General features: G+C 43.8%; 1 protein-coding gene across 1 annotated transcript in view; it reads left to right on the top strand.

The window, feature by feature from the left end:
- Positions 1-12,429, top strand: part of diaph2 (diaphanous-related formin 2) — an 824,520-nt gene that overhangs the window by 470,009 nt on the left and 342,082 nt on the right. Inside the window, exon 21 of the mRNA XM_084041781.1 lies at positions 6,568-6,662. Coding sequence (XP_083897907.1) covers positions 6,568-6,662 — 95 coding nt within the window. The remainder of the gene's footprint in view (positions 1-6,567; positions 6,663-12,429) is intronic.

The following is a 12,429-nucleotide window of genomic DNA, read 5'->3' as shown; positions in this document are numbered from 1 at the left end:
TACTAGACCCACTACAGTTCGGCCTGCAGACAAAAACAGGTCAACATGGGCGACACAATCTCCCTCACACGACCACACTAGGGCTGTAACCGTTAATTTAAATCATCAATTTAATCGGTTGGAACAAATGATCGATTTCGATAAAATACTTTGTTTGTTTTTCATAGTAACAGAAATAGCAAAAACAGCAGACCTACAAGCTCACAGTACCTCACAGTGTATTTTTTATTAATAATAAAAGTAATTATTATTATTGCACAAAAAAAAAACTGTATTTGCAGCCCTGTACCATACTGCTCTCCCACCTGGAACTGAGGAACACATTATTTTAACTTTTTGAGTCTTTACGTAAATTAACGCCTTTTGCGTCACACAAAAGTATCAACGGTAGCAGACGCGCAAGCTTGAGCTTGTCGATCTGCTGCTTTTTGCTGTTTTTGAATTTGAATCCTAAAAAGTATATAACACCCAACAGAGGCGATAATATGTGAGAATGCAGTTGATTGGCTATACGGTTCCGCATATCGCTCTACCTCTGAGCTCGTCACCAAGCTTCTGAGATCAAGGACTCCTGCACCGCCCCTGTGTCGACTGTTGTGGATCCTGGACTTCCATGACAGACGGACCCCAGGTGGTGGGGATTGGCACCAGGCGAGAGGCAGCAACCACCTCCACACTGACTCACTGACTTAACCCATTGAGACCTGAAGCCGATTCCACATGTCTCCTAAATCTCAACAGTATTCTGAAAAACGTATGTTTCTATATCAGTGGTGCGCAATCTTTTTCATGTCAAGGACCCCCAAAATGATATGTATTTGGCCGCGGACCCCCATCAAAATGTCTTGTTCCAGGGACCCCCAGAAGCAAAGATTTGAGTTAAAAATGTTCGCTCTAAAAATATATATATTCAAAGATTGGCACACATTTTCACGATTTTTCAAAAATAGCAGATCTACAAGCTCATAGCGCGGCACTCGGTGCCGCGCTATGAGCTTGTAGATCTGCTATTTTTGAATAGCCCAAAGTGTAAAATAATGCTTTTTAGCTCAAATCTAAAAATTACACAGTTCCAGGTCTTAATGGGTTAAATCCCCCCCGCACTGCCGTTTCCATCCACCACTGTGTGGCCACACGCAGCTCAAAACTCCATGACTCCCCACGTTTGCTGACGACACCGTGGTCGTCAAGGCCCCCGATCGCTGACAATGATGGGGACGGCCTACGGAGAAGGAAGTGGGGGCCAGGACAGCAAGCCACCATCTTGACGTCAGCATAAACAAAATGAGGAGATTGTAGGCCGCAGGGAGCAGTACACACGCCCTCCCCCTGTTCACAGCGACGAGACTGCCAGTGGAGACCGACCGTGCGCGGGCATCAAGTTCCTCGATATTCACCACTGGTCATATCAGGTGGGCAACATGGCCAAGGCAGTGAGACGACTCTTCTTCCTCCGCAGTCTTAAGGTCCTTACACACCGGGGCGATTTTTTCGTGCGAATAATGCGTTTTTTTTAAAAAACCTTATAAAGTCAATGGCTCCGTACATGGAGCGAAAAAGCGAAGCGAAAAAGCGTCTTTTAATTATTCGGAACGAGTCCGAATTTTGCGTATATTCGCTATATTCGCCGGTATGTAAGGACCTTTAGACCTGCGTTAGACCGCAAGGACTTTCATGGACGACCTGTTAAAAGGAATTATCCTTATCCTTAGTTTGATTCTAAAAACGCCTTCTAAATCCTGACCTAAGTTTTCTGAATTATAAAAAATATATATATATGTATATATTGTTGCTGTCGGGCAGAAACCTCTTACCTCCAAATTTTCACTTTGTGTTTTTTTCCCCGTAAATTATCGCCCTACTTGATCATACTACAGCATCACACAAAAGTATCCAAAATAGCAGATCCACAAGCTCGAAATGCGACACGTTTTGAGCTTGTCGGTCTATTCTTCATGTTTTTGTAATTTCTACGGGCGCACCATATGGAGAGTATCCTGACTGGCTGCATCATCACTGTCTGGTACAGAAAAACAGCAAAACATGAATGCAAGAGGCTCTCTCTACAGAGGGTAGTTAACACACTGCAGCACATCACCAGCTCTGAGCTGCCAGCCATGCTGGACCTTTTACACCCCGAGAAGAGATGGTGAAGGCCCAGACTATAGAAGGATCATCAAAAATCCTGTTCACCCCATAAGCAATGGGACTGTTCACTCTGCTACCGTCTGGTAAACAGCAGCACCGGAGCAATGCGTCAACAAGCAATGTCAAGTACACCGTGTGAGTCGTAGTCGATTGGATAAACATGTCGGACCACCAGTATGGTAATTTAATGCATTGGTTCTCAAAGTGGGGTCCTTGGGGGAGCACCAGGGGGTTCCCCAGCAAAATGGGTTAATTTTGCATTCAATTCAGTTTGACCACTTGAGCCCGATGTACATGGCTATTTGAAAATAGCAGATCTACAAGCTCACAACGCGTCGCTTTGCGACGCGTTGTGAGCTTGTAGATCGGCTATTTTCAAAAAGAATCTTGCAAAAAAACCAAAAACATCTTGAATATTTTTCAAACGTTTTAAAACAAATCTTGTTTGGAGGGTCCCTGGCACAAAATATTTTCAGATGGGGGTCCGCGGCCAAATACATATCAATTTGGGGGGGGTCCTTGACATGAAAAAGTTTGAGAACCACTGATTTAATGAGGTGAACGTGACTGACGTGAATGCAATGCAAGTGTGATTGTTAAAACGGGATCAAAGTTTACGTATGCACTTGCCCCCTTCCTTCTCCATCCGAAGCGTTTCCTCCTTTAGGGAAAGTGCCCAGAGAGTCAGGAAATCTCATGAATATTATGAATGCATTGGCAGCTTGGTAAACCTGTGAATTTCAATGTATAATTGATTGCATCTGTCATGTTAAAAAAAAAAAGAGAGAAAGAAACTTCCCCCAACAAAGTGTTGTAAGACGTGTAAGGTATACTAATTGCCGAAAAAGATGAGCTGAAATCTAATGCCTCATTAAAATGTAGCAGTGTATTTGCGAGTTACTAAACAAGTAAACACGTTTTTTGGAGAGGACGCTGTGGGACTGCCAGCCTGCGTCAGTGAAGGATCAACGGCAAACATTGCAATACATAAACCTTCTACTGTATGTTATGCTTTTTCATCCAAAGCATTCCTCTGATATACTTACACACACACAATGCCGTTGCTACTGTACAGCACGCCTTACTGTTGTACCTTTTCGAAAAATCGAAATACAATTTAACCCATTAAGGCAGAGGTTCCGATCCTACAAAATGTCTTCCAAATCCTAAATAAAGTAAAAAAAAAAAAAAAAAAATGATATGTATTTGACCGTGGACCCCCCATCTCAAAATATTTTGTTCCAGGGACCCCCCAGAAGCAAAGATTTGAGTGACAAATGTTCGCTTATATATTCAATATATATATATAAATATATATATTCAATAAATTCACACATTTTCTCGATTTTTCAAAAGTAGCAGATCTACAAGCTCGTAGCGCGGCACTCGGTGCCGCGCTATGAGCTTGTAGATCTGCTATTTTTGAATAGCCAAATTGTAAAATAATACGTTTTTTAGCTCAAATCAAAAAATGACACAGATGCGTTCCAGGTCTCAATGGGTTAAATGAAGGACTTATTGCCACCATAGCGGGCAATACTTGTGCTAGAAAGATGATTATGTCACAAGGATACAAAAAAGGTGTTTCATTCGCACACAGAACGACACGTTCTTTCCTGCCAAATGTTTCCTCACACATTCCCAACCTTCTGTTCATGCATGGGCCTCGTCTCTGAAGGCCGCGGTTGCAACCTAATCTACCACACACTGACTGTAATGAAGGTGTAGTACTTAATTAAGCACTTTCAACCTGGCATCCCTATTTTGGGCATGTCAATTTTAGCTGAAATTGCTCAAATATTTGCAACAGCAGATCAGCATTGTGGCACGTTGTCAGCTTGTAGATAGGCTGCAGTATATTCGCTATTCACAGTGCAATGAAGTATATCCTACAGGGCTTAAAGGAGTAGTTCACCCCCCAAAAAATGACATATTTCATATCCATTACACACCCCATGAAGCCTTGAATTCGTGGAGATTTTTGTGGCATTCCTGAGCCAATAATTTGATGATAATAATAAAGATGCTTATGTATGATAGACAGCTGGTCATCAAATTATTGGCTCACGAATGCGATAAAAACAAAAAAAACATTAATTCAATGCTTCATGGGGTGTGTACTGTAATTGATAGAAATTACGTTGTTTTTTGGGTGAACTACTCTTTTAAGTGGTTGATTAACCACTCAAACCATATATACTTCATTGACCGGGATTCCCCAGGGTTCTATCCTTGTCCCTGTCCCCATTTTTCTCCTCTACACCACTCTTTGGCAAAAAAATAGCCAATGTACTATCCCCCAGAGTGTCGCATTGCAACGCGTTGTGAGCTTGTAGATCGGCTATTTTTGCTGAATGTTTGCCTATTATGACACGCTCAGAATACGGACGCTAGGGTCAAGTGTAAGGGGAGGTGAAAAACGGAGGTGAAACGTTGGCTGCTTTTTTGCAACTTTCACTTTGAGCACAGAGCACTTTATGAGCATTTTAAAATAAAATAAGAAATATATTCTTAGTGTCTGTGTTACGACTTGGCTCATAGGCCATAACAAAAAGGAGGAAGACAAGGCTTTTAAAAGTGCACAAAGCAATTTATTTATTTACAATATAAACAATAACTTAAAAGTTTCAACATATAACCAAGAATAATATGAGATATGTTAATCAGTGTCAGTAGTGTCAGCAAATGTATGGATGTGGTATAAATGTAGTGTGGGGTGTTGAATGGTGCAAACAAAGACTAAACACACAGCGTTGCTGCCATTAGGGAAAGAGAGAGAAAGGCTGTCTTTGGCCACACCCAGCCTTTATAGGGCATACTGGGGAACACTGGCCAGGTGCTCCCAATGCACCTGATTGCACCCCAATTCCCCAACCTACAGGCCCTCTGACAGACACAGACAAGAGTACACAAGACACAACACAGGCCCTGGGACAGTCTGTCTAAAGAATCTTCCTTAAACGTTTTTGTAGAGTCAGTCTTTTTCTGCCAGTTTACCTTTATGTTTTTGAGACCACCGTACCATATATAGGAGTAGGCCATCCCATCTGGTTTGCGCTTAGTGGAACCATTGTTGTGTTCCATTCGGGTCAAACAGAGGCAGGGTGCTGCTGGTGTGCATGTTTTTGGCTCACTGCTGGAAGCACTCTGCTACACTAAATGGAACAGAGCCTTAACTGATCAAGGTTGTGTGTAGCATTAGTGTATCATCCGTAACACCTGTGAAGGAAGTAAGAAGAGGCCCATGAATTTCATGCCAAAATGGCTGCCACATATAGAGCCTGATGACCACATACTACTAGAGTGAAGGAAAAGCAGACGCACGAGTGCTCATCAACACCTCTGGGAGGTGTTCCAGAGGTACTGTACCTCATGAAGCTGATTGAGAGAATGCCAAGTGTGCAAAGCTGCCATCAAAGCAAAGCGTGTCTACTTCGCACAATCTAAAACATAAAACATGTTCTGGTTTGTTCAACACTTTTTTTTGTTTACTACATAGATCCATATGTTTTTTTTTTTCATACTGTCTGTGTGTGTGTGTGTGTGTGTGTGTGTGTGTGTGTGTGTGTGTGTGTGTGTGTGTGTGTGTGTGTGTGTGTGTGTGTGTGTGTGTGTGTGTGTGTGTGTGTGTGTGTGTGTGTGTGTGTCCTGAACATTTGTGCGTACGTCCGTGGCTAATCTTACAAACCACTACAAACGGAATTCAGCCCCGCGTTGCTGTTGCACGATGCACGTACTGTAGGCCAAGGGGAGGAAGTCAATCCCCTGATATTTTTGACGATTTTACGAATCATTTCATTTTGTGTGAACATTAATTCACATTGTGTGTATTCACAATATGTCAGATCCACCGTACTGCCGTCAGCCCATATTTGGAAAAGGGAAAACCCGAGACCCCGTCGTATAGTTTTTTAGAAATGGTATTCAGCGTTGCCAGATTCTGTGAGAGAAACAAGCAACCAGGTCTAGGAAAACCAGCCCAAAAGATGGGCCACGTGAGCACTTTAACATATACATCAGCTATTTGAAAATAGCAGATCTACAAGCTCACATCGCGACGCCTTATGAGCTTGTAGATGGGCTATTTTCAAAGAAAATCTTGCGGGGAAATTATAATAAGCAGATCTGGCAACCCTGATGGTGTTACTTTTGCCACCTTTCATTGTTACCAGTAAATCTTGATGTGTTTCTCTCCCAATTCAACTGTCAGGATGACACAAACAATCCCACTGAGGGGCAGAACAGAAAGTGTATTACTTTTTTTCTCCATGTGACAAGTTAGGTCTGTGGTCATTTTGTCTGAGGGAGCGATGATGAGTGCTGAAATGTCTCTTTGAACCCTGCAGTCTAATAATAAAAAAAAAATAAGAGGGGGGTGAAATGAATGACTCTCTCTTCCCCCTTTTTCCATCACAACAGCAATTTTCCTGGGCTCGTTCCGGCTGCCTTATGAAGAGATTCGGGACATTGTGCTGCAGGTAGACGAGGAGCGACTGAGCGAGTCACTCATTCAGGTGAGACTGATGTCCGTGTTTGTGTCTGTTGGTTTTTGTTTTGTTTTCTGATAGCCTTTAAATCTTTATTGAAGACTATTTTTTTTTCTCCACAGTGGCCTTTGACACTGTTTGTAATGCCGTTTTTAGCCCTTTTTATTTCTGTTTGTAATGTATTATTTGTTATGCCTCGTTTTGTCATCTTGTCTTAACCCCATTAAGACCTGGAACGCATCTGTGTCACTTTTTGATTTGAGCTAAAAAGCATTATTTTACACATTCAAAAATAGCAGGTCTACAAGCAACTTCTGCAAACCTTTGAATATATATGTATATATTTTAAAGCGAACATTTGTAACTCAAATCTTTGCTTCTGGGGGGGTCCCTGGAACAACATATTTTGAGATGGGGGTCCGCGGCCAAATACATATAATTTTAGGGGTCCTTGACATGGAAAAGATTGAGCACCACTGATATAGAAACAGATGTTTTTTCAGAATAATTTTGGGATTTAGAAGACATTTGTAGAATCGGCCTCAGGTCTTATTAATGGGTTAATATGTTTTTCATTGTCTTGTTTCTTCATTCTGACCATGTACAGCACTTTGGTCGACCTTTGGTCGTTGTAAAACGGGCTTTATAAATGACGTTCGAGTCGGGTTGATAGAGTAAAAAGCGTGCACTTGTGTGCATGCTGCATTCGAGCCTGCAGGTGTGTGCACTTGTGCAAGCCCAAATATATCCACTCTTTGCGTGTGCCTTTAGTTTATTTTAGTTCTTATGTCTTGCTCTTACTTTCCCTGTGCAGGCACGTGCAGAATAACATTTTGCTGCACACCATTCATCTGTTTTTTTCTGTGTCTGGTGGGTAGCCCGGTGACCCCGTTTGAAAGCTTTTGCATAGAGTCCTTTGGCACACGTCGGGTGTCACCTCATTCTCACTTTGGACCCCGCAGAGACCACCCATTCATCCTCTCATAATAGATGGTGTGGGACATGGCTTTGGCAAAGTCTCCGCGGCTCCACCCTCCTTTCCTCTAGCCTTTTGTCTTAACCCATTGAGACCGGGAACGCATCTGACTGTGTCCTTTTTTAGATTTCTTTGGGCTATTCAAAAATAGCAGATCTACAAGCTCATATGAGCTCATATGAGCTTGTAGATCTGCTATTTTTTGAGGGGAAACATTTTTTTGGAGAAAAAAAACGTTTATGTTGCTATAATATCAGTGGTGCTCCAACTTGTCCATATCAAGGACCCCAAAAATGTATTTGGCCGCGGACCCCCATCTCAAAATATGTTGTTCCAGGGACCCCCAGAAGCACAGATAGTAATTAAAAATGTTCGCTTTAAAAACATATATACAGTATATATTCAAAGATTTGCAAAAAAAAAATCAAGATTACAAAAAAGAAATAGCAGATCTACAAGCTCGTAGCGCGGCACTCGGTGCCGCGCTACGAGCTTTGTATATCTGCTATTTTTGAATAGCCAAAGCAATCTTAAAATGACACACAGATACGCATCCCGGTCTCAATGGGTTAAACTATGATTGATGATCTTCCCCGAGGCTCCCTGTTTAGTCATTGTTTTCGGTTTTTCTCCATGTTGGAGAAAGCACAGTAATTGCAAAACGCGGGAGGCCAGCCGTTTGAGGTGAAGACGCATCGCTTTGGCAGCGTCGAGCCCCAATCGGCGCTGACATTGCCCCCCGCCCCGCCCTATCCTTTTTATCTACTGACGTCTCCCGCAGTCCTGTTGTCTTTTGTCTCTCGCTTTTCATTCTGTGAAGTAGGAGGAGGCGTGGGCCTCGGCAGTGACGAGTGAATGAAAGAGGACTGGATTTCAATATCGTCTTGGCAGCCTCTCGTCGTGTTGTCTGCGGCGTGTGTGTGTGTGTGTGTGTGTGTGTGTGTGTGTGTGTGTGTGTGTGTGTGTGTGTGTGTGTGTGTGTGTGTGTGTGTGTGTGTGTGTGTGTGTGTGTGTGTGTGTGTGTGTGTGTGTGTGTGTGTGTGTGTGTGTGTGTGTGTGTGTGTGTGTGTGTGTGTGTGTGTGTGTGTGCGCGCGCGCGTGTGTCTGAGCCAAAGGTATTCTCTCATTCAGCCGCTATAGGAGACATTGTTCAGGTGCGTGCGTTGTGCCCCAAGCGTTTTGACTCAGGAGGTCTATCCTATTTTGCAATAAGGAAAAAAAAAAAGCATTGAAGATAAGGAGGCCCTTTAAGTAGTGATTTGTACAGTTGTCCCTCTTTTTTTCTCCCTCATAGCTTATCAAAAAGCACAAGCACAGAAGCCAGTCTACTTCCTCTCTAACTCTCGGATGTCAGACAGTAGTAAAGGCTGGTGAGGCAATATATATTTAGAGGGTTCCGCTAGGCAAGCGGCCCTGCAGGACTTTTTTATTTTGAGCTCTGATAACCTTTAATTGGCTGGCAATCTGGCAGAGTACAGGGTACCACTGCGAGCCTGCGCCGGACCCCCCTCTTGCTTTTTGTGGAGGAGGAGGAAGAAAAGTGAACGTGTTGCCCTTTCCCCACCTTCAACAGTACCTCAGGAGAAGTGAGATACTTTATCTGCCAGTAGCACAGCACAGCCCATGTCCCCAAACCCCCTTTACTTTCCTTTTCTTGTTGCAAGCAGCACCACCAGGCACAAGTACACAGAGTAGGAGGTGGACCAGGCTGGTGCGAGTGAGCTACTGTATACCCTGCTCTCAAACAACAACCATATCAGGGTGCCCTTGACCAAACGGTTCCGGTGGACCATCTCCATAGTCCAAAAGACTCTCCATCACCCAGACATGGCCCAAATAGAACAAAATTGTAAAGATATGTCTAGGGGAGGAAAAAAGGGTATTAGAAGTAGATGCCAGATGTTTGGGTCCAATGCCGAGTCCTAGTAGCCCGGTAAAGCCCCTCCCTCCGGAAAATCTCATCGAATGGAAATGAGATTTTTCCGGAGGGAGGGGCTTTACCAGGCTAGAGTCCTAGCCCACTTTTTTGTATTATGTAGCAATATATATTAAACGTCAATAGGCCTATATGAAAAGAACATTCAACTTTAATTATACAGTGAACAAGTACATCTAAAATACACATAACATGGGGCGCCCGCTGGCCTAGCGGCCCTGGCGCATATACCACACAATGCTGGTAATCCAGCTTGACAGCGCGTCACGGGTTCGACTCCCGATCCCGACGACCTTTGCGGTGTGTCACCCCACCATCTCTCTCCCCTTTTCCTGTCAGCCCACTATCCTATCAATAAAGGCAGAAAAAGCCCCCAAAAAATAAAGGAATACACATAACACGACATATGGTGTGAGCTTGTAGATCTGATCTTAATGACATGCCCAAAAAAGAGGGTACATCAGACTGAAAGTGGTTAAAAATCACTGACACACATCATCTGAAAAATGATGGCCCGATGTATGTACTGTAAGGCCCGGGCTCTAATTAGAAGCTAATTGTAAACAAAAGGCCCCACACTGTGTGAAGGAGCAGGTAAGCTGATGGTAGTCCTACAGTAGGAGGAGTATATACAGTTGGGAACAATACAGGGGCCCCGGCAGGGGGGCAGAGGGACACCCTGCTGGGTGACCCGCCCCCCCGAGCGCACTCTTCCATCTGCACAATGCTCGTCTCCACTCATGCCCATTAACCCATTAAGACCGGGAACGCATCTGTGTTATTTTTAAGATTTATTCGGTATATTCAAAAATAGCAGATATACAAGCTCATAGCGCGGCACCGAGTGCCGCGCTATGAGCTTGTAGATCTGCTATTTTTTTGAAAAGTCGTGAAAATGTGTGCAAATCATTGAATATATACATTTTTGTAAGCGAACATTTTTAAGTCAAATCTTTTCTGGGGGGGTCCCTGGAACAACATATTTTGAGATGGGGGTCCGCGGCTAAATACATATAAATTTGGGGGTCCTTGACATGAATAAACCACTGATTATAGCAACATACGTTTTTTTTTTTAAACTGTTAGGATTTAGAAGACATTTGTAGAATCCCCAGAAGCAAAGATTTGAGTCAAACAAAAAAAAACGCTTTAAAAAATGATATATATATTCAAAAGATTTGCCCACATTTTCACAATTCTTTAAAAAAAATAGCAGATCTACAAGCTCATAAGCAAGCTCATGTGAGCTTGTATATCTGCTATTTTTGAATAGCCCAAAGAAATGAAAAAAAAAAATGACACACAGATGCGCGTTCCCGGTATGAATGGGTTAATCAAATCACACCACCCCACTTGCAGCCACACGCCAATCACCATTCATCCGCACGGGCAATTGCACACAAACACAGACTGCGGGGAGGAATGCGTGTGTCTGCCACACAGGGCAATAAAAAAAGTAATGCGGACACCCTTCTGTTATTGTTATGACGAGTGGGTGATTGCCATGATGATAATGAGTGCACTTAGACTGCATGGGGGAAGAAAAAAAAAATGGGAGGGCGGGCGGGCGAGCTGCGAGCGAGCGTTGCGATAGGCGTAGAGAGCCGCCGCGGTGTTCCCTTCCCGAAGATATTGCCTGTAATTTTCTTCCTCACGAGTCGAACCCTCCCCCCAAGCAGGGGTCCCGGAGGTCAAAGTGAGAAGAGCATCACTCTGTAATAGCTCAAGGAGACGTTGTTGACAGTCAGAGGGTACGGTAGCGAAGGCGACGGTGGCATTGACCTCCCAGCCACCTCAAACACCACATCATTGTGGACGATTATTGAAAAACGAGGTGCTTATAGAGAGCCGTGGCTGCAGGACTGACTGACTGACTGACTGACCTGAATTTCAACACTGGTATGGAATGTGCAGTGGTATGTTCATTGGGTTGGTAAATGGTAAATGGATTGTATTTTTATATAGCGCTTTTCTCCCAAAGCGCTTTACAATGTATTTCACGTTTCACCCGCGTTCACACTTGAACGATGGCGTTTTTTAGGAAACCAATGCAAGGCACCGACCTGCTCATCGGGAGCAGTTAGGGGTTCAGTAGCCTCCATATCCAGGCTTTTATTGTCTCCGCCAGGCCAAAAGGCATGGCGAGAGAGTATGTTTTCCACCCCATCTCTGGCACCGTTGGCCCGTTCGCTCCCAAACTGTGCACACACACTCCCTGGATGCCAATTCAGAACCTCTGCCCCAATTTTTCACATGGGCCTGTTATAGCGCCACCAGGAGGCCGATTTGTGCAAAACACATTTTTGTACATTACTCCTACAGATTTTATCCAAACGTCATGCAAATCGGTACACAGCATCTCTATGGTCATGTGATCAACACGGATCTGTCCGATTTCCCATATTCCATCCTCATTGCCTATGGTTGGCTTCCAAAGTTTGCAGGATTGGTCCGTTTTGAACAAAAAGCCTCAAACTTTGCACGCAGCTTGCGATTTCCGTGGAATTTCACACGCACATTCCCACTAGGCCGAGGAAGAAATGCCACCCTTTTCACATTGGCCTGTTATAGCGCCACCAGCAGGTCTAATTTAGCAAAACACATTTTTGGAACAAAATGCCTCAAATCATGAATGCAGTGTCTGATTGCCGTGAAAGACCTAAGAATAAATGGCACCCTTTTCACATTGGCCTATTATAGCGCCACCAGGAGGCCAGAATAACGTACCTGACCTGGCGGAGACCTGTGCTCCGAGGAGCACTTTTTCTAGTTTTCCTTTGCGTCTTGCTCAAAAATAAGTGCCTGGACCAGCCTGTTGACGTTCCTGGCATAGGAAGTGGGAGTCAACCTTTCATTTCCCCCCAACCAACCAGAGTGCAGTG

Source organism: Gymnoscopelus microlampas (genome assembly GCF_963454915.1).
Source record: "Gymnoscopelus microlampas genome assembly, chromosome: 18".
NCBI classification, from domain to species: domain Eukaryota; kingdom Metazoa; phylum Chordata; class Actinopteri; order Myctophiformes; family Myctophidae; genus Gymnoscopelus; species Gymnoscopelus microlampas.
Note: the sequence above shows the minus strand (reverse complement) of the source record. Positions and strands in the feature narration are given on the sequence as shown.